We start from the raw sequence: 24,086 nt of genomic DNA, 5'->3' as shown, positions 1-24,086 counted from the left end.
TTTATAATTAGTGCAGAAATTATATTTGTTTTTAAGTCAACAATAGAATTCTTCTTCTTCTTCTTCTTCTTGCGTTACGGCCTCTGTAGCACCACGGGTAGCCCGTTTGTGGACTGCACTTTCCTCTTCTTCTCCCAGAACCTCTTTATTCTTTCTCTTCTCCTCTCCCACTCTTCTTCCAAGATCTTCTGTTTCCGTTTTACAAAACAATTACTAATTTCACCCTCTAACAAAAGATATTAACTAGGAATAGTCAAAATAAATTAGAAAACCAATTACATACACACAACTAAGCACAATATTAGACCTGGTGGTATATTCTTTAAGACTGAGGGCCAACCTTTCTCTTTTATGAAAATGTAGATTATAATCATGTATATTAATAGTAATTAGTCAAAATTGATAAAATGAATTTTAAGGAGGCAGATGGCAAAACAAGAGGGGAAGTAAAAATATCCCAGCTTGCTTTGTCACAAAGTCTGCCTAAAAAACTGCATGACAATGTACTTGACACTACATTTTCGAAGAATCTAAAACACTATCTGGTGGAAAAGGAATTTTACAGTGTTGATGTGATAATGAAGGTTTTTGAATCTTTGACGTGTCCTATATTATATGTATGTTCACTGTACACCATGTAATCATACAGGGCAAAATAAAATTCAATTCAATTCAACTTTTGTTAGCAGTGATTAATTTTTCTTTAATGTCACTTGTTACTCGAGATAAAGAGGGTGACTTTGTAGTGCTTTTCTTACACTGTGCCCATTCGTTGTGTAATTAATAACCCAAAATTGATTGCACATATTTTAATTGACTTAAATTCTAACATTCTTTTTTGTTCTTGAAGTTTATTGATTGATGTTGCACTTCACAATATGAGGTAGCTGAAATATTATTAGTGTTAAGTAAATGAGTCAGAAGTTGCAGGAAAGATTTGATGAGGAAATTATACAAGTATTGCATTCTGATATTACAGGTATGTTTCATTACTGTACATCATAATTTAATATCAATACCTTTTGTTTTGTTTGACATTGTCAGTTACCTGAAAGAAATTTCATTTATTCAATATGCTTTCAGGACTGGCCTTATAGCTAAGCTAATTATACGCCACGAAGGTCCTGGTGGACAAGAAGAAGTGTATGAGAAAGAAGCAGTTCTCACTGGCACACATTCTATCTTAAATCTTGATCAAGAGCAGTCAAAAATATTTGTTGGTGGTTATCCAGCAGACTTTGAGATGCAGGCTGCAATACAAACTGCATCATTTGATGGAGAGATAGAAGGCCTTGTGATTGGAGATACTCCAGTTTCTCTCTGGAATTTTATAGATGCAGACAAAATTAGTGGAGCAAAAGAAAGGTGATTGTAACTTTACTACCAAACAATATTCTTGTTTTGGATCTCACATCAGATTAATAATAAGATAAGAAAACATAAGCAACCAGTTGAATTTCATAGATATGCAGTTAGATTCATTTGTCTTTTTGTGTGCCAAACAAATAATTTTAGGCACATTGTTATTGGACAGGCCTGATTATAAAGCTTAATGGGCAGTGTGTTGGATCATATACTGTAGGCCTTCACAGTTGGTATTTGCATCCTTGATGATTTTTGTTATATGGATAATAGGTTGCTCTAAGGCATGTTTCTAGCCTGAGGTTTCATCTTTTAATGCTGGACTCATCATCAGAGGCTGCATGCAATCTTAAACAAACTCAATAAACCAAGCTATTTGTATGTACTTGCAAAATGCTCACATGATGACATCATCAGACCACTTCCTGAGAGCATGGAGTCACATTAAGTTGTGCTGTGGAGCTTGTAGTGTGGAAGATTTGAATCTTTTTGATTTATGTAGCATTAAGTGCCATAACTCATATTAGTTCCAGTCCTTCTTCCTGTCTATGAAAGTTATTGTTGTGCTTGAATTTCTATGGCCTTTCTGTACATCCTAGCATAATAATGATAGAAATATAGTATTGGAGAAATGAATTTGATGCTTCCCTGGCCCAGTGCATTATCTGCTGCTGCCTATTTATCCATGTTGCCCAGAGAATTGCTTTTGTTTTGTATAAGTAGATCGTTAATGTTGTTTCACTTCTTTTGTGGTAAGTGATTGGCATATGTCCTTTGCGTGGACATGGATAAACCGTTAGACTCGCTGAGCTTGTTTATGTTTGAGTCTTTATAGCCTCTGATGATGTCTCCAGCATTAGGGGATGAAATGTTAGGTACAGAAACATGCATTAGACGATGACCTAATGGCTATGCAACAAATATCAACAATCATCTTGATGTTGAAGCTCTTTTGTCTGTGTTTGCTTTAACAATAACATATGTTTTTGAGTGGGGTCCGCCTTTAGCAAAACACAATTTTGTTTTTTGTCCTCGACATGTTTCACTGCAGTTGCAGCATCATCAGTGTTTTTTTTATTATTATGGTTGTTAAACATAAGCAATGTTCTTTACTTTTTAAATACAAATAAATATTAGTTCCTAAATCATAATTACAGGTTTTTGAAGAGCACGTAAAATTGTGTATTCATACCTTCTTACCACATGGTGTGGTTTTCCTGCTGTATTGCGCTTTTACAGTGATGGTTTTTCTTTACAGTTTGTCACCTGCAACTATAAACAACTTAATTTAGGCTAAACATTTACGCCAAAATTAGGAATTCTAAACTGTTATGGCTATGCCTGAGATTAATAATTCATGTGCAAGGTGCTTGTACACTGTTGTATGAAACAGAATATTTTAACACACACTCAAAGAGAAACTGAATGTTTTCCCATAGTTAATGCCTCCTGTAAAGGAACTGAATATTTGTAACAAAAGACAACTCACTACATCAGCTTCCACAGCAACAAATACATGGTGGTAACATCCATTTGGAAAAGGGGACATAATTAAGTGTCTTCTAATTACAGTTACAGACCCCACTTATGGTTAAACATAATGTTATGGCTATGCCTGAGATTAATAATTCATGTAAAAGGTTTTGTGTGTGTGTGTGTGTGTGTGTTTGTGTATCTATTTACATTATGTTTCACCTGCCTGGCTTTCCCACTCCTCTCCTCTTTCGCTCTGCTTCCCTCTCACCTGCCTCCTCACCTTCCTGCCCCCCAACTACCCAACGCTACACCTGTTAGCAGTCTAATCTTCCCGCATCCATACACTGCTATCACATCCTGTTTCCCACCTCTCCCAGATTTCTGCTTCCATTCCATTAGACAGTTGCATTCTGGTCTGAGCTGCCGGAGATGGCGATCATTTGTCCATGAAGTTTGCTTGTTGTGTGAATGAATCCGTGTGTGTTATTCTTTTCATGATGAAAGCTGTGGCCATAAGTTTATGTGTAAGTTTCTTTTAATTGTATCTGTCTGCAACTTACTGTGACATCTTTATGGAAAGTAGCAGTCTGTCTTTTCCTTCCTTCCTTGCTTACTTGTTCCTCAGCTCTACAGCCCTTGAAGGGCCTTGACCTGCATCACAATATCGTGTCATTCTGTCAGGTATATGGTTTTCTGCCTCCATCCTCTGACACCCAGATTTTTCATATCTTCTTCAATTCCACCCACCCATCTCTTTCTGGGATACCCCTTCCATCATCTGCTTCCAGTGTTGCCATTAAAAATCCTCTTACATGTTCTGTCTTCCTCCATTCTGGCCATATGTCCTACCCACTGCAGTATTCTTATTTTAACGGTGGTGACAATGTCAGGTTCTTTGAAGTGTTGTTCTAGTTCTGCATTTATATAGATGTGCCAACCTTCTTGATTGTATATTGGGCCATGTATCTTACGCAGAATCTTTCTCTCCAAAATGTTAAGGATCCATTCCTCATTTGCAGTCATAGTCCACATCTTGGTACCATACATAACAACTGGTCTTATAGTAGTTCTGTAAACAAGGATTTTAGATTTTCATGGTAGAAGCTAGCTCCTAGGCATGGGTAGTGTGGCAAAGTAGCATCTGCTGCCTGCTGCTATCTTAGCTTTCACTCTAATGTTTTGGACGACTTGAAGTGGTGAAGTATGTGTGCAAACTTCAACTTATTTAATGATACAACTTACTTGAGATGGTCAGCCAACTTTCCTAGCTGGTTAGCCTGCTGCTGCAAACTCCTTTTTTTGTCTTCTGCACAGTATATTGCTGGAAACAGGAATTTCTCAAGACTCTTTCTACTTATATAAATAAGTAGACGTACACAGTTTCTTTTACTTCACTTAACGATGTATATTTAAACATCAAACTTTTACAAATCTCACTCTCCATATGAATAAATACTGTAAAGTAAGTCTCCTCACATGTTAAAATGTTAGAAATGCAGTTACATTTACAACAGTGTTGGCTTGCTAACCACGGCTCTTTTATACAGAAATCATTCACCTGTCTTGCCTCTAGCAAGTTCAAGTTAAAAGTTACTAAAAATCTTTTTTCACTCAATTGTTCTTTTGTCACTAACAATAGTCACTGTGACAAAACAGCACAGAATACTGCAGAAGTTCCTTGGTTCTGCCATGCACATTCGTTACGACTTCCACGGTGCGACCGCCAAGTACTTGTCGGTGCTGTTTGACTGCCGTGTCTATCGTCTTTGTACGACAAACTTATATTGGTTTTTCTAGTTAATTATTTTATATATTCATCTGTATAGTCTTTTTAATCTCAAATATAGCATTAAAGATTATCTTCAGTTCTAGTGAACTGTAAACACATTCTGTAAGAGTAGTTTGTGGGAATTATTTCATTGTGTTGGTTTATAACCTTACTGTTCCCTGTATTCTTGAGAATTGTCTTTCTTGATGGAATCTACGAACATTGTGTCTATATGTGTGAATTAATTAATATTATCCTTTCTGCCTAAGAAGTTAGCTCTTGTTTCACTTCTTAATTTATTATTTCAAATATTGAGAAAAGAAGAAAACTGAAGCATGGTGCTGTAGAAGGTTGTTGAAAATTACTTTGTCCAATAAGATAAGGAATAAGGAGGTTCTCCACAGAATTGATGAAAAGAGGAACATATGGAAAACACTACAAAGAAGAAGGGACAGGATGATAGGACTTGAGTTGAGACTACAGGAAATAACTCCCATGATACTAATTGGCACAAGATGGGATCATGGTGGAATACATTGAAATTTTTCTTTGCTACAGTGTAGTTATCATTTCTTAAGGGCCATAACAATCATCAGATCAAAATAAAACAAGGATAGATATAATTTACCTCATTAACAAATGAACTGAATGCCAGTCTAAATATACATTAAATGTTATGTGTGTGTTGTATTCAGAATTATTTGAAAGTATTTGTGATGTGTTATAATTGTGAACAATACATAAATGTTTATAAAATGATTCTTCTTACAGAGACAAACTTGTGAACCTGCAGCAAAGTACTGGATATAGATTTGATGGTAGTGGATATGTACAGGTGGCTGGCAAGTCTTACAGCCTGAAGCAACAGTCTGACATACAGCTTAGTTTCAAAACATTTGCTAAAAATGGTCTTTTGTTTTTGGTTGGCAGAGGAAGCAAATCTTTCTTGTCAATAGAGCTGAGAAATGGAAGTGTCCTGTACCAGGTAAGTACATGACCTCTTATAAGCATGAACAGCTTCTTAAAAGGTTACTGTGAGCTATGTGTTACCCTGTTCACAGATTCCTAGAGTAGCCCCTCAGCCCCCATTTTCACTGATGGCGTGCGTTTTTTTTTTTTTTTTTTTAACTTAAACTACCAAATGTGGTACACTGTTTATTTGCTTAGCCTTTTCTTTGGTGTGGGATCTTTTCACAAAGGGAACATTTTTTTAAACTATTTGCTTGCAATAGTATTATGAAGTCAACTCAGTATTTACAAACTCAATATAAGCACAATATACTGATCTGATATATGAAAAATTGTATACTGATGGAAGAGTTCGGAGGGCATAGCATGGGAGATTATGTTACTATGTAGTCTTTACATGCTGTTCTCACTTTAATTGTGTACAAAGTGGTACCAACACAATAGGAATTATATAGAGTCATAAATTGTACCTTTCCTAATCACTAGAATTGATATGTAATTTTCTTTAGGCCACAACTGCTTCAGCACAGAAAGCATTTCTTTCAGATGTGCATATATTTATTTCAGTGTTCATTTGTTATATTTTTCCATTTTCCTCCAGAAAAAGACTCATGTCAGAAAAAGAAAATGCATATGAATTATGACATTGTTTGCAAGTGAAAGCACTTGGAGTTTGGAGTTTGTTACAGTGAGCTAAGTGCTTTTTGTGCTTTTGTGAAATTTAAGTCTAATTTAAGTGGTTTTGATCTGGAAATGGGAACAAAGCAGGTTACATTTTCTCTCAAAAGACGTAGATAAAGGATGTGTTGGAGTAGCTAGTTTATGCAACAGAGGAAAAATTGTAGTGGAAATGATGTAAAAAGCTTTCTGACTTTGAGGGTCAGTTACCAGTAACTAATCAGAATACTGTCAGGGACAATCAATATTTGAGCACAAATCTTCTTTAATCTCTTCAAATGATACAAATTCTAGAGGTGGAGATGCTGGGGCAGGTGATGCATGCTGTTGCTTCTGCACTGCCAGTCATTATTAGTGATGTTCATCTTGCTAAATCTGGCAGTTCTCATGCTGTAGAACATGTTGGAGAGCTAGTTGCTGCTGGAAGTGGATTTCATTTTGTGCATGACACTTTTCTTGCTACCACACTAGCTTCTGAATCTCTTGTTCCATTCAGCAGTCTGATGTGCAGTCATAGAGTAAGTTCCTCATTCCCAAATTTGTTTGCAGAAACATATATTTGTTGAAACACAATGAAAATAAATGTGACACATAATGAAACTTTGTTGCAATAAGTATGAGGCAGTGCTGAACAAGATTCATGCAAAATTCTAAACAATTACCAGAGGCATGACCTCCGAAGTACAGAAATCATTATCTAAGCTGTCTGGCAGCTAGTAGCAGTTTTCATGTAGGCAAGCAAGTGAATAAGCGATCGGAACTATCCACCGTGTCTTTAAAGAATAGCTACAGCTAACAGCAAAACTCATGTGCACTTCACATTTTTCCCTAATAATCTTAAAAAATGCATAATCTAAATCATTTGATTCAGGTACGGGAGTCATGTCAAACATTTGTACTAAAATTTCACCAAAAATAGAGACCTGATGCCAACAGCAATGCGCTACTAATAAAACAGTTTTTTTATAAGGAAAAAATCTGATGCTAAGTTACATTTAGCTCAAACTGTCAAATTATCCTTCATGAATTCTTCTAGTGCACTGCAGTGGCATCTCATGCAGTTTGGCAGAGTCCAACTATTTGTCCAGAGATATTGCAGTTACTTTCATTAGAAATACTATACTGAATTCATAAATATGTTGTGCCCACCTTACAAAGAGTGCCACTGGTGAGTAATATATGTTGAGCTGTGACATCAGGTCTGGTTCAAATGATTAATTGCCAGGAATGTTCTTCAGGCTACCAAACACATGGTTGTAGATATCTTGGCAGTAACAGTCTGTAAACAGTGGTTAAAACATTTGCTGTACATTCTTATTTCTACCAATATAAATTTGAGAGTTAAATATCAGTAGGCCCCAATTGTACAACTCCACCAATTTATAAATGAAATGCCAGGATAGTTAGTTTTTTGGATGTAACTTATGATGAGGCACTGCATGTTGCATGAATGTGGAGGTACAGGATATCTCACCTAAAGAGAGAACTGAGCCCCTTCTCAAAGCATTGTAGTTTCTTTGTTGTTTTTAAAACTTGACAATGTCATTATTTCTTCATTTTATTTTTGGAATGATGTTTATGTTCCAAGGGGGAAAAGGAAGAAGAAGTAGAGTTTAAACACATTACCTTCTATTCACAGTTTACAAATGATCAATATCTAATTTTTATGGTATAAGTATAAATTTAATTTAGCATATAAGAAGTTTTGTCTATGACATATACTGTATGGTTTTCATTAATTGAACACTTTTGCAGTTGATAATAATAAACATACAATTTAAATGTGTTTCTTAGAACAAAAGTATATCTATGTTACCTGTTTCTACAGTTCAATTTAGGACCTGGCCTACTCAGCATAGAGTCACCAAAAACGTACAATGATGGAAACTGGCACACTGTTGGTGCAATACGTTACCACCAGGATGGTGTTCTGAAGGTAGACGGAGAGAAGATATTCCAGGGCAAAGCACCAGAGAAAGCAAAGGATCTGAAGTTTTGGGACAACTTATACTTTGGAGGCTATCCAGGAGAACATAATATTGTATCTGTCACAAATGTTGACTTTGATGGATGTATAGATCATGTCCAAATTGAAGGGACACCTGTTGATCTCAGCCAAAATACAGGTGCATTTGGAGTTACTGCTGGGTGTCCTGCTCGGGTAATTATCTAAAACTCATATCCGGCATGATTTATGAGACTCAGTGTATTTGTTTCACAGTTACAGAAAATGGTCTGATACATAAGTTTGTGGAATGAAAACACACACACAACTTATCAACATTTTGAATGGCATTACACATGATATAATTTACAGATGAAAACCAAAGAGAGATCTCTCATAGCTCACTTGTTGCCAAGATACTGCAATATCAAATAATTAAAAAGGAGAGGAATACAAACACAATTGCAGCAATGAAGGCAATAGTAATGACAGTTGTACAAACAGATGTATGTAACAGAACCGAGATGATTGTGACTTTCAAACCATTGCTCTTTTTCCAGTTTAAGTACACTTGTTTGCATACACAGCCCCACAGATACCAAAACACATCGACAATGCATTAGCTTCAACATCAGTGATGTCTCTGTACTGTTATGCATGTCTGTGTATCATCCATAGGTTAGATTCAGGTGACTGATTTTCTCACCTCATTATTGTTAAGTGTTTTCGTCCTGGAATTTTTGTTATTGTAATACAACGAGATGGCTCAATTGAACTTAGAAACCTTTTCTCTCTTTTTCTGCCTCAGACCACACAAACTTATTTACTTATGAGCACAGGCCATTCTGTAAAATGGTATTGGGCATGTCAGGTTTATATGACATTTGAAAAATTACAAGTTTCAAAATTATACAGCTACATGCATATACACTAGAGTGTCACTAATCTGGCCATTCCTGGCACATATGGGTGCCGGATTAGAGGAAGTGCAGTATTATTGAGTGTCTGAAATTTATTTTATTCATTTATTTTGCTTTTTATTTATTTTCAAAACATAGGGGATATAGTGTACGGTACTTTATTAAATCGAAAGATACAATTTTAAAATGTAGAGGCTATACTTTATTAAATCCAAAAATACATTAATTTTTAAAGAAAACTTAGTCCTTGAGTTATACTGTACATAATTATACAGTTGTATCTCTCACTATAAAATATGTCCCTAATTTTTAACTGTCACAATGATGATACATGATGGTGGCATGCTTTATCAACCAACCGCTTTAATGTCCCTAATTTTTAACTGTCACAATGATGATACATGATGGTGGCATGCTTTATCAACCAACCGCTTTACAAGCATTACATCAGTACTGCATGTATCTGGTTGTTGCATAATGTACTCCAGAAAGACCTTGGCAGCTTCAACACCAAAAATGTGAGAAATCTTCATGCTCTCACCTCCTGTGTCCTCTTCTTCATCACTTTCATCATTACTTTCTTGCACGCTTTTGATTATTTCTTCATCTGTTAAAGTCTGGTCCGTATCACAGTTTTCCTCATTCACCCACTTAGTGACATCTTCATCATTAATTTCTTCTCCTGCTGGAAGGTTGTGGAACATGTCAGTGTATAAAGTAATTGATAATTCCGAATTGACTGGCTCATCATTGTCACTCACTACTAGATCCAGCTTGGCATCAATAGATGGCCACAATTTTCTCCAGCTCTTCATTTATGGTAGCGCTCTTCACTTTATGCTTCTGCCACTTGGAAAACAACATCACATATGTTAATTGCTTTCCATGCTTTCAGCATAATCTCGATAGAGTGGTTTTCACTTCTGTTCAGCAAGGAGATGAGAAATGAATGTTGATAATGATGTTTATTTGATTCCAAAATTCCCTGATCCATGGGCTGAATTAAGGCTGTCACATTGTGTGGCAGAAAGAGTGCTTGTATACCATCGGACTTTAGAGAAACATCTGAAGGATGACTGGGAGCATTGTCAATTAAAAGGATAGCTTTTAGTGAAAGCTTTTTCTTCTTTAGCTCTCTTCTCACTGCTGATACAAACATTTCATGGAACCACTGAGAGAATATTTGGCGGTCCATTCACGCTTTCTTTTGATTGCAATACTGCACTGTTAGAGTGCAGTCAGTGTGTTGAAAACAACGTGGATGCTGGGATTTTCCAATCACTATAAGCAGAAGTTTATGACTCCCATTTACATTACAGCACACAATTAATGTTACATGCTGTTTCTGCTGCTTGTAACCACGAGCTTCCTTCTCATTCTTGGCAGTCAATGTTTTTGAAGGAAGTGTCTTGTAAAAGAGTCCTGTTTCATCAGCATTATACTAGGCATCAGCAGTTAAATCTTCTTCCTTTATTATCTTCCGTATCATGCTTACAAACTCTTCAGCATCCTTATCATTAGTTGAGTGACTTTCCTTGATGACTGTCAGCTGCCAAATGCCATGTAGTTTTTTCCAGTTTGATAACCAACCTTCACTTGCTGCAAACAAGTTACTACCGCCAAGTTGTTTGCTTTTTCCTTTATAATTGGGCCACTGACTGGAATTCCTTTACTGCGTTGTTGTATGAACCATATATAAACAGCTACGTCCAGTTCTTCATTCTCACTCTTTAGCATAACCTTCCATTTTCCCAACTCATTATCCATTTGTGTTGAGTACTGTCGAATAACATATTCTTTCTTTTTGATGTCATAAATAGTTGCTTGTCCAACATTGAACTTGGCAGCAATGGCTTTCTGCGTAGAACCTCGATTTAACTTACCTAAAATTTCAAGTTTCTGCTTGAGGTCTAACATAACCAGTCTCCTTTTAGAAGACATGATTCTGAACTGTAAAGAAAGCTACAATTTCATATACAATATATAAAAAATTGTTTAAGTAAGCATTGTTCTGCACGATAATTCATTGTGCTCTTGTTTTTGGATGTGCGCCAGATTACTGAGAGGCCGGACTACTGAGGGCCGGATTAATGAGAGTCTAGTGTATCAGTAAAATGAATGATTTCTTCAAAACTAGCCTCTAAAATACAACAATCTTTAAAAAGACCTTCAAAGTATTCTTTAACACCTTATGGATGACTGAAATTTTTTAGCCACACGGAGTGGCCGCGTGATTTGAGGCGCCATGTCAGAGATTGCACGGCCCCTCCTGCCGGAGGTATGAGTCCTCCCTCGGGCATGGGTGTATGTGTTGTTCTTAGCATCAGTTAGTTTAAGCTATTTTAAATAGTGTGGAAGTCTAGGGACCGATGACCTCAGCAGTTCGGCCCTTAAGAATTGACGCACATCTGAACATTTTTGTAATGTTTGGTTTATTTTTGAAAATGCAAGTTTTCTATTATTTTTCTACAGTTTGGCAAATTGTTGTATAGACAACATCCTGCTTTTAAAGGCTCATTGTCAGTTAATTTGAACCACCAATTTTCTTCAGTATGATAATCATTTTTATTTCTTGTGTTATAGCTATGGATATCTCTATTTAACAATGCAGCATGATTACTTTTTACATAAATGTTTCATACATGTTTAGTGATGTTACTATTAATATGTTTAGTCCCTGAACATATTAACAGTAGCATCAATATACATGTATGAAACAAGAATTTATGTAAATAGTATCATGACAGGTTTTGATCTTATAGTGACTCTTCATCAGATGAACTGAATACTTTACATTGTAATTCATCAACAGACCAGGATGGAAGAGGTGCTCACATTGTGAGACCAGGATAAAATTGTTACAAAATAGTAACTGTGTTTCCCTGGTGTGTGTGTGTGTGTGTGTGTGTGTGTGTGTGTGTGTGTGTGTGTGTGTGTGTGCGTGTGAATGCAGAAAGATTTTATCTCCTGTGAGATTATTTTCTTGATCTGTATTTGTAAGTTGAGTGGTGTATGCTTGGCTTTTTTTAGATATATTCAAGCATGATTGCTGTAAAAATTCATAAAATATTAATAATCTTGATCATACTTTTAAAAATGCTCACTGATCAACATTTTTATGTGTAACAAAGTTTCATTTGTAAAAAAGTTCAGCAACTTGATGAAATGTAGCACTTTTCTGTTAAGGTCCATCCCATTTTGTCACACTGCAGCTCTGTTTGCTAGAAACCAGAATGACTTGTCACTTCCAGTGCTCTTCCTTTTTTTCTAATAATGGAAAAGCAGTGTATTTGGAGAAAACTGAGGAAGTATTGTGCTTACTCATATCTTGTGTGATATATTTCATATGTTTGAGTTCTCTGTTAGGCTTCTATTAGTGAGAAAGTAAGATGACCCAAACATGAGGTGTGAGAGGCCTACTGAATGATTATTATAGAAAAATTTAGAGATTCTCTATTTGAAAGCTGGCAGCATTATGTAAAAAAGTAATTTAAAAATGTTAAGCAGCTGCTGTTGCTTGGTATTGTAAGAGTAACTTGTTTCTCTCTGTCTCTGGTCACCCAACTGATGTGGTATGCTAAATGTAAAGACATTCACCCATGAAATAAATGGAAATTACACTACTATTGCTACAGGACTACCGCTGTAGCAAGAACAAATGCAGTAAATGGAACGTAGTACTTTAGAGAGAAACATGTAAGATGCAATGAATGACCAGTTGTGCATAACACTGAATACATTGACTGGACCATAGTAATACAGGTTACAGAATAGGCTGATCACTCAATTGTGAGCACTTAAATAATGCTGTTTCTTTGGTGGCTCAATAGAGCATGCCAGGGGCCGACCCAGGTGGTCTCTATAAGCAGGCCTGTGACTGTATGGATGCACTATCTCTGAAATTGTGCATGTCATGAGTGAAGGTACATCAACTACTATTGAAAATACAAATGTAACATGTAGATTTTTCAAAGAACTGAAGTATTGACATGACAGTACAATGTTAATACTTATCCAGTTGCACAAATAGTCAGTCAGATCATGTTAAGGTTTCATTGTTGTGCAAAGATTGATAACTTGCTTTAAAAGTTCAGAAATATAAAACTATGCACTTTGCAAAATTAACAAATTTAGTATCTTATGACTGCAGCATATGTGAGTCACAATTGGAATCAGTCACATTGTACACATAAAGAGTATAACAATTTTTAGGGATACAAAGTGCTAGAAACCAGAATGACTTGTCACTTCCAGTGCTCTTCCTTTTTTTCTAATAATGGAAAAGCAGGCTGCATCTCTGATTGATTCTAGAATATTGCTCAAGTATATGGGATTCATACCAAAGAGGACTATCTACATCTATACTCAGGAAACCACCATGCAGTGCATGGCAGAGGGTATGTCCCGTAGTACCAGTTATTAGAGTTTCTTCCCATTCCATTCACATATGGAGTTTGGGAAAACTCATAATTTGCATGCCTCTGTGCATTCTGTAATCATTCTAATCTTGTCCTCATGATACACTTGTGAGTGATACGTAGGCAGTTGTAGTGTATTTGCAGAATCATCATTTAAAGCCAGTTCCTGAAATTTTGTTAATTGGCTTTCTCAGAATAGTTTACAACTGTGTTCAAGAGTCTGCCAATTCTGTTTCTTCAGCATCTCTGTGACACTCTTTCATGGGTCAAACAAAGCTGTGACCATTCGTGCTGTCCTTCTGTGTGTCTGCTCAAAATTCCCTGTTGCTCCTATTTGGTGTGGATCCCACAGACGTAAGCAATATCCTAGACTGGGTTGCATGAGTGATTTGTAAGCAATCACCTTTGTACACTGATTGCATGTTTTACTGATAAACTGAAGTCTACCATCTGTGTTACCCACAACTGAGCTTATGTTATTACCCACAACTGAGCTTATGCAATCATGCCATTTCATAAGTGTTACACCCAGGTGTTTGTAAGAGTTGGCTGATTACAACTATGTCTTGTGGATATTATAGTTGTAGGATATTACATTTTTTCATTCTGTGAAGTGCAAAATTTTATATTTCTGAACATTTAAGACAAGTTGCCAATCTTTACACCACTTTGAAATCTTACCATGATCTTGCTGAATATTTATGCAACTTCTTTCAGACAGTGCTTAATTGTAGATAACTGCATCATCTGCAAAAAGTCTGAGGTTATTATTAATATTATCTGCAAGGTCATTAATATACAATGGGAATAGCAAGGGTCCCAACACACTTCCATGGGGCTCACCCGCAGTTAGCTCTCACATCTGGCAATGATTCTCCATCCAAAATAACATATTGGGTTCTTCCTACCAAATAGTCCTCAACCCAGTCACAAATTTCACTTGATACCCCTTCCTCAATCCAGTCACAAATTTCACTTGGTACCTCTTACAATCGAACTTTTGACAATAAGCTTAGGTGTGGTACTGAGTCAAGTGCTTTTTGCTAAACAGGAAATACTGTATCTACCTGACTGCCTTGATTCAAAGCTTTCAGTATGTCATGTGGGAATAGTGTGTGTTGAGTTTCACATGATTGATGTTTTCAGAATTCATGCTGGTTGATGTGCAGGAGGTCATTCTGGTCAAGATACCTCAGTATACTGAGGTATGTCTGAGCTTAGAATATGTGCTAAGATTGTTCAACAAATCATTGTCAAGAATAGTTGCTACTCACCATACACTGAAGATTCTGAGCCACAAATAGGCACAACAAAAAGACTGTCAGAAAGGGAGCTTTCAGCCAACAAGGCCATTGTTAAAAATAGACAATATAGGAGATGTGATTGGAAAATTTTAAGAATGGCTCCGCTACTACTTACTGGTTTAGTGGGCAGGTACACGGAGGGTGGGGAGTAAGTCATTGCCTTGTCCTTGAACGCCCTCTGACAGGAAACTGCATTTCCTTTATTCAGTTAATTGTGGCAGCTGGTTGAGTTCAGGTCTGTTAGGGTTTGTTGTCCTCTCTGTGTGAAAATGGACGTAAAAATGAGCAATCAGTTTGTGTGAAATTTTGTTTTAAAACCAGGAAATCAGCTTCTGAGACTTACAAACTGTTAAACATATCTTTGGGAGATAATTGTATGAGCCAGTCAAATGTTTTTGTTTGGTTCAACAGATTTAAAAATGGCCATGAATCATTTAAAGATGAACCATGGTCCGGTCATCCTTCCACCTCAAAAACGAATGAAAATGTTGTGAAAGTTCGTGACTTAGTGTGCTCTGATCATAGACTTAGACAATTAGGGAGATGGCTGATGAACTTAATTTAAGTTTCTATGCAGTTCAGTCAATTTTAACTGAAGATCTGAACATGCATTGAGTGTCCGCAAAATTCATTCCAAAAGTGTTGTGAAGTGACCAGAGACAATACTGACTTGAGGTGTGTCAACAACTGATTAATTGGACTAAAAATGACTCAGATTTGTTAAATAGGGCAATTACAGGTGACAAATCTTGGGTATATGAATATGATCCTGAAACCAAAGTGCAGTCTTGGCAGTGGAAGACTCCAGGTTCACCAACCAAAAAAAGCACAGCAAAGTCGGTTGAAGGTGAGGAAAATGTTGGTGATATTTTTCGATTCTACTGGTATTGTGCATCACGAGTTTACCCATGGAGGACAGACAATTAACCAGGATTACTACAAATGTGTCCTTGAGCGTTTGTGTGAAAAGGTGTGGTAGAAAAGGCCTGCATTGTGGAAAGACAGGTGTTGGGTGCTACACCATGGTAACGCTCCAGCTCATCATGCCTTCTCTATCATTGAATTTTTGACCAAATTCAAAATCCCTGTGCTTCCACAACCACCATATTCCCCTGATTTGGCTCCTGCAGGCTTCTACCTGTTTCCTAAACTGAAATTTTCAGTGAAAGGGAAGCGATTTGACTCAATTGAAGACATCGAGGCAAATACAGAGAGCGTACTTAACACACTTCAGAAAAAAAAATTCCAGGAATGTTTCCAAAAATGGAAACACCATAGGAGTTGGTGTGTTCAGTCAGGAGGAGACTATTTTGAAGGAGATGCATCACAGTAGCATGTAAGTACCACCGTTGTACAATTACAAGCCCATTCTTAAAACTTTCCAATCACAACTCGTACACACACACACACACACACACACACACACACACACACACACACGCAAACGTGATTCACACAAACATGACCACAGTCTCTGGCTACTGAAGCTTTTCATAATATTTTTACATTCCATCCTGGATTTTCCATTGTTTAAATCAATGTCAAGAGTACTGGGTGGTAGTTTTGTGGATCATTTTTACTGTCTTTCTTGTAAATGAGTGTGACCTATGCTTCCTTCCAGGTACTGGGCGTGGTATTTTGTTCAAGGGATCTACAATAAAGTGTAGTTAGAAGAGGGGATAACTCAGCTGCAAACCCAGTATAGAATCTGATAGGGATTCCATTGGGCCGTGGAGCTTTGTTCAATTTTAACGATTTTATCATTTTCTCAATGCCACTGACGCTAATACTGATGTCACTGACATTGTAAGTGGTATGAGGATTAAATTGGGGCAGTTCTCCCACAATTTCAGTTTCTGTCTCCGTCATTAGAGACTGGATGCTAACTTTAGTACTACTAACAGCCTCTACATATGAACAGAATTTCTGTGGGTTTTGTGAAAGATCATTTGACAACATTCTGCTGTGGTAGTCATTGAAGGTTTCATGCATTGCTCTCTTTGACAGCCAAGCATATTTTTTTCAGCATCTCTTTCTCTATAGTCGTATGCTGTGTTTTACATCTATTGTACAATTGTGTGTTATTCTGGAAGTTTCTTTATAGTGACTGTGTGCCATGGAGGGTCCTTCCGATTATGAACTGTTCTACATATAAATCCAGTGCATGGTTAATTATTCTTTTAACCTGGAGCTGTGGTTACTCTACATGCTCCTGCCCTGTGCTGAGAGTTTCAAGTTCCTCGTTGAGATATGACACTGCTGACTTCTTATGTAGTTTACTGTACATATATATCTTTCTGCTTGTTTTAGTTGCCCTTTGTACTTTGGTAATCATTGTTGCCACAACTGCATTTTGGTCGCTGATACAAGTTTTGATGTGACCATCCTCAAAGAGGTCATGTCTATTTGTTGCCATTAGATCCAATATATTTCTATAGTGGATGGCGTTCTGAACTATCTGTTCAAAGTAACTTTCAGAGAAAGCATTAAGTAATGTTTCACAAGATGTCTTATCATGCCCACCACTAACAAAACTGTAATTTTCTCAATTGATTGCTGGATGGTTAAAGTCTCCACCAGTGATTATGCTATGATTGGGGAACTTATGTACAAGTAAACTGAGATTTTGTGTAAAGTTTTTGGTTACAACAGGAGATGAGTCTGGTGGGTGATAGAAGGATCCAGTTACTATTTTGTGCCCACCTCTCATACTGAGTTTTGCCCCAACAATCTCACATACAGCTTCTCAGTGGATTCAAGTTTCTTGTCTGCTGTGGCAAATACACCACCTCCATTTCCCATTAGCCTTTTCTTTTTGATATACAATTAAAATTTCCCCAAAAATCTCACTTCCATCAGTTTCAGGTTTCAACCAGCTTTCTGTATGTAGTAGTATGTGAGCTTTGCTGCTCTTCAGGAGCACTTCAGACTCTGGCCCTTTGCTGCAAATGAGAGATGACAGGATGCGCAGGAGAAGATAGTATTTGGTGTACCTTGAATACCTGTACCACAGGTACACGACTCTTGGAAGCTCTTTTACCTCGCTGATTCACAGCAGCTGCCAATTGTTTGACAGTAGTCAGAGCAATTTGCAGCTGCTTACGAATGTCAACCAACTCATCATGTGTTCAAGAACAGCATTCACAGGGGACTACATTTTAACTGGTGCAGTGTATTGAACTAAGCCTGCTGATTATCTTTTAATTTGCTGTGCTACAAAATTACTAATTCCCTGTAAGAATTGAAGCAAATGCACAAAACGAGGTTTCTATTAAGGCAAGAAAAAACCTGTGGTAAAAATTATTAGTTTCCTGAAACTTTGAGGTTAATTATGGTTGTTAGCAACCTCGAAAACAGAATTAATTTATGATAAATGTGGATAATACATACTCTTCTTTAAGGGAAAGCTAGATGTAACACAATATGTTACGTACAGTATCTGTTACAATATCTAAATCACAGATACCTATTTACTATAAATTAAATCATGCACAGGACAACAGTAACTTCAGCAAATTCTCAAAAATGCATGTTAATTTGCATTGATATGCAATGAAATCTAGGATGATCTATTCATCGGCAGTGACTGTGAATCACTAATGCTGACTTGCTATGAAATAAGATTTCCAGGACAGGTTACGGGTAACTTACAAAAATGTAGTTTTATTAGCATCCGAAAGTTCTCAAAAACAACTTATTCTCTTGTAATTATACAATGAAATTAGAAAATGATTGTTTTTAATAAAAATAGGCCTACTATTCTTCAAAATTTTAAAAGAGCACAAAGAAGTTTAAGCCTACAGTTGACAATAACAGTACGAGTTTACCATGGCATTTGCGAATGTTTGCAATTTCACAATACAAATGAGTATTGATAAAATCAGTGATAGATTATGCAAAAGCAATGCAAACAGTAAAATATGCAAATATAAATTTTCAAATCAGTACATGAATCTGGCACCTGATGTCTCACACAAAGGAAAATTCTAAAGCTGTATTTCATAATATTGTAGGGTGTTGAATGTGTCTGTTAACATACCACCTCTGTCATTTCTGATACCCCAGAGTTTCCCACAGAAGAATCCTTCTTTATTTTTTGTTTTACTTTGCATTAAAATCTCCTGTTATCATCTTGTTGTCATTTATCAATTTCCATTGTCTTTGTAGAAGTCTTCTACCTCCTCATAATGTTGTGAACCCATTGATGCACTGACTTGAAGGATTTGCAAGGAATATCTTTTTGTTATTTATGAAATTAATCTTACTGTTTTGTCTGGGTTTCCATCAATATCATAATATGGTCTTCAATTTTTCTGTCTGGAGTGAAGCCTACAACTGAATTATATCCATGTATTGTGGAATATGTCCTGATTTCAGTTTTATTTGATTTTAATTTTTTTACCACTCTTATGATTACTATACCATATCTGATTTCATCTTATTTCATTCCTCTTCCAACCTTACTACATATCTTCAGGTCCTTAAAGTTCTGGAGTTATTCTCTCCAAAAAAAAAGTAATCAGAGTACTTGGGTAAGTCCAAGCTGTCGTCTTCTTCAATAAGTGTCATAGTTAGAAAAAGCACATTGTTTGAATATGTCTGAATGTTTGCTCATGCATGGAAAAAAATAATAAACAAATTTAGATATTAATACAGTTCTGTTCTTTCCTTATAGGTTGCAAGTCTAATTTCATTCAGTGATAGAAGTCCAGGATATATAAAGTGGCCCAATGCATCTTCCACAAACCAACTGCAATTGAGTCTCAGGTTCAAGACAGAAGTCAGTGATGGTCTGTTGTTCTATGGAACAGATCAAAGTCAAAACAATGTTGCATCCTTGTCACTACAGGATGGTCGTTTGGTTTTCAGCAGTCAACGAGAACAGTTACATAGTAGCCAGTCTACACAGTACAATGATAACCAATGGCATGTTGTTACTGCAACCCATGACAGTAGTGCGCTACACTTGGATGTAGATGACTTTGACACTTTCACGTAAGTATTGGATGATCATTTTTAATTCTCTGAAATCTGCATTGAGTATGCTATTGCAGTTGGCTCACTATTTGTAAAATCACACCTACAACATTTTGCCTTCCAAGTCATCTGTCCTTTCTCCCCCTCATCCTGAGTTCCCATCTTCACAGCTTTGTGCTTCCCTTTGTATCTCACTGTACTTGGCCTAGATACCAATCTCTTTATACTCATTCCCTTACTCATCAGGCACACAGCTTTCCTCTTTTCTATGCCCCCCACCCCAAGCAGCATACATGTAGGTAAGAGTCAAAAGGTTGTATGTTTTCATGAGTGTGTTCTCTAAAGAGGAAGAAAAGTTTGAAAGCTGAGCTATAATATTCAAATTTGCTTTAGATGCCTTTGTACTGTGTAACACTTTTTCTGCACGGTGAAATGTTATCTTTCTCATAGATTGGTTCTTTAATACATAGAATTTGGAATATAGGAGAATCAGAACTTTTCCTTTTGATGAAGTAATCATTCTGTTGAGTCAGGCTAAGATTTTCAGTAGGACGTAGCTAAATTAGACCTAATTCTAGGCCTGAATACAGCTCCAACATAAATTTTAAAGATATTTCAGACTTATCTGTATTAAAACGATTTCTAATGTGTTTTCAGAACGGACACAGCACCTGCAGCACTCCATTTCATGTATGGCACTTTGTTTTTTGGAGGATTACCTCCTGATTTTGAACCTGCAATTGGTGCAGCAGCTTCTGTTAAGCCGTTTATTGGCTGCTTGGGAGATGCAGTTGTTAATGGAGTGTTTATTAATTTTGCCAATGCTAAAGAGCATTCTGGGGTAATTCTTGGAAAATGTCAGGCAGCTGACCAGGTAGTACAGCCACCTGTAAGAATTCCAGGTAAGTGAAGGAAGAAATGCAAAAATTATTTTAGTAAAGAAAATATACTGTTATACATATTTGTTCCATAAAAATCTTTGTTATATGCAGCTTTCATTTTTGTCTTAAGAGTTCAGTACAGTTCCTGTGGTCAGACCGCTTATTTTCTTTGGAGTAACCACAGTTTGTCCGTTTCAAGGTAATGTGATGTTAAAACCACTGTCTATGTTTGTGACAGAACGCACCTGGATTTTGTAGTCTCATCCTCAGTAGCACCAATCTTGATCACCTCAAAACTGAAAGTCTACAAAAGTGTGGAATGGTTTTCATTCAAAAATTTACACTTTTATTTTTTGCACATCATGAATAACAGTAATGCTGACCAGTTTATCTACTACAAAAAATATTGAGTGCATCTATCCAGAATTAGCACCCGCCTGTTTACAGAGGCAAAGTTAAGTATTCTATTGGAGCACAAAATAAACAGTTCACACGTATACAGTTAAGACTGTCCTACAGTAGTGTGTTAAAGAAGATCATACTGTTGTAGTTCAATCAAGTTACTCCCTAAACAGATTCATCTTGTCCAATTGTCACTGATTTCAGTGACAATAACACTTCAGTTGTTGTTGTTGTGGTCTTCAGTCCTGAGACTGGTTTGATGCAGCTCTCCATGCTACTCTATCCTGTGCAAGCTTCTTCATCTCCCAGTACCTACTGCAACCTACATCCTTCTGAATCTGCTTAGTGTATTCATCCCTTGGTCTCCCTCTACGATTTTTACCCTCCACGCTGCCCTCCAATGCTAAATTTGTGATCCCTTGATGCCTCAGAACATGTCCTACCAACCGGTCCCTTCTTCTCGTCAAGTTGTGCCACAAACTCCTCTTCTCCCCAATTCTATTCAATACCTCCTCATTAGTTATGTGATCTACCCATCTAATCTTCAGCATTCTTCTGTAGCACCACATTTCGAAAGCTTCTATTCTCCTCCTGTCCGAACTATTTATCGTCCATGTTTCACTTCCATACATGGCTACACTCCATACAAATAATTTCAGAAACGACTTCCTGACACTTAAATCTATACTCGATGTTAACAAATTTTTCTTCTTCAGAAATGATTTCCTTGCCATTGCCAGTCTACATTTTATATCCTCTCTACTTCGACCATCATCAGTTTCTTTTACTCCCTAAATAGCAAAACTCCTATACTACTTTAAGTGTCTCATTTCCTAATCTAATTCCCTCAGCATCACCCGATTTAATTTGACTACATTCCATTATCCTTGTTTTGCTTTTGCTGATGTTCAAGACACTGTTGATGTTCAAGACACTGTCCATTCCGTTCAACTGCTCTTCCAAGTCCTTTGCTGTCTCTGACAGAATTACAATGTCATCGGCGAACCTCAAAGTTTTTACTTCTTCTCCATGAATTTTAATACCTACTCCGAATTTTTCTTTTGTTTCCTTTACTGCTTGCTCAATATACAGATTGAATAACATCGGGGAGAGGCTACAACCCTGTCTCACTCCTTTCCCAACCACTGCTTCCCTTTCATGCCCGTCGACTCTTATAACTGCCATCTGGTTCCTGTACAAATTGTAAATAGCCTTTCGCTCCCTGTATTTTACCCCTGCCACCTTCAGAATTTGAAAGAGAGTATTCCAGTTAACATTGTCAAAAGCTTTCTCTAAGTCTACAAATGCTAGAAATGTAGGTTTGCCTTTTCTTAATCTTTCTTCTAAGATAAGTCGTAGAGGAGCACTAATTACAGTGCAAATTAGTCAAACTGTTATTTCCTTTGGATAACAGAAATTACTTGGAATTCTTTAACATTAAACATTTTACAGTTTCACAGTCACTGGTGTGCAAATTTTCATATGCAGAATGAACATACTTGTGGCACGAGTCACACTGAGAATGCACTCAAACATAGATGTTACTCATGTACTTTCACACTGCGGACTGGCTATTTTGGTCGGCATCTGATTATTAATAGACAGGCATAAGAGCAGACTTTTATTTTGAAAATTACATAATGCTTTGAAAAATGGCAAGGTTGGGATTTACTGTTCTTCAGGTACTGCAACAACTAATGTGATTTTGGCATATAGAAGATGTTGCTAGTTAGAAATTTAGAGAAATACGTGGGACTATTATCTTTTCACATTGTGAAGCTCCTTGTTTATATGAATAAGAATCATGTTGCAAATTAGAGAAAATTACATGAAATTATTAATGAGTGTGTTAATTAATCAGTGTTGTACATTGTATTGTACAGAAAAATTAGGGTAACAAAAGCAAACTGGTGCTTTTCATTTATTATGCTGTTAAAGTTCGGAATCTAATAGTGGCTATGATGAAATCTGCAATGGAAACTGTCAGTGGCTGTGAACTTCAAGTTCAATTATTTTGGAAGATAATTAATTTTAGGTAATTTAAAATACCTTATAGAAAACTCAGAATGCCTAACTTTCGAGTAGTGAAGGTCACTTTTCCCAACTACCTTGATTAGCACATAAAGCTTTGCATGTAGTGAACTAGATTACAAACATCAGTTAGTCATAACATTTAATTATGAGTGCCCTTATGAAAGGTAATTACAATGATGGAATTTGGATAGCTAAATTAATGATCTGAATCATAAATTCCAGTGAGATTCAGTCTTTTTTTTTAAAAAAAAAAAAAGTTTACCGTATTTACTCGAATCTAAGCCGCACTTGAATCTAAGCCGCACCTGAAAAATGAGACTCGAAACCATGGGAAAAAAAAATTCCCGAATCTAAGCCGCATGTGAAATTTGAGATTCGAAATTCAAGGGGAGAGAAAAGTTTTAGGCCGCACCTCCAATTCGAAACAAAGTTGGTCCATTGTAATATGAAATACAATTTAGGTCGAATGAATGACGATACAGCTACAGTAGTTTGGTTCGAGTCGTAAGCTTAGCAGTTAAGCTTTACCAGGTAGTCATTGCCATGCGTCAGGCACTCCGTCCGTATTTATACGGGTACTCTTCCTTTTTCACGTGCTTCGTCTGGTTTGAATTGATTGCTTATTTTGCTTTGATCTGATAAGTGCCGTTTTCTTTGTTATAGGTGTTTACGTCACTCTAAGCTGAAAATGCATTACTGTACTGTGTCATGCATTGTTTATCGCATTCTGATAGTGCCTGTTTACGGCCTGTTGCCGCTCGCGGCAGGGCTTGCTTTTGTGCGTGCTACCGCCGCTTACAATTTAAAAAAAAAAAAAAAAAAAAAATGAGAGGAATCGTCTCATTAGCGAAACAATGGCAAGAGACTACTATTTGTTGTTACTTACACTGCTGCTTTCTTTGATAATGATCAATAAGAACCAAATAATACACTGTGTATGATAGAACATGTT

At 36.6% G+C, this 24,086-nt stretch overlaps 1 protein-coding gene across 1 annotated transcript in view; it reads left to right on the top strand.

The window, feature by feature from the left end:
• LOC124796447 (laminin subunit alpha) overlaps positions 1 to 24,086 on the top strand; it is a 380,942-nt gene that overhangs the window by 324,357 nt on the left and 32,499 nt on the right. Inside the window, exons 45-49 of the mRNA XM_047260652.1 lie at positions 1,084 to 1,365; positions 5,378 to 5,591; positions 8,082 to 8,414; positions 19,516 to 19,835; positions 20,475 to 20,719. Of these exons, the coding sequence (XP_047116608.1) occupies positions 1,084 to 1,365; positions 5,378 to 5,591; positions 8,082 to 8,414; positions 19,516 to 19,835; positions 20,475 to 20,719 (1,394 nt within the window). The remainder of the gene's footprint in view (positions 1 to 1,083; positions 1,366 to 5,377; positions 5,592 to 8,081; positions 8,415 to 19,515; positions 19,836 to 20,474; positions 20,720 to 24,086) is intronic.

The sequence above is a fragment of the Schistocerca piceifrons genome, chromosome 4, assembly GCF_021461385.2.
Source record: "Schistocerca piceifrons isolate TAMUIC-IGC-003096 chromosome 4, iqSchPice1.1, whole genome shotgun sequence".
Taxonomy (NCBI): Eukaryota; Metazoa; Arthropoda; class Insecta; order Orthoptera; family Acrididae; genus Schistocerca; species Schistocerca piceifrons.
Note: the sequence above shows the minus strand (reverse complement) of the source record. Positions and strands in the feature narration are given on the sequence as shown.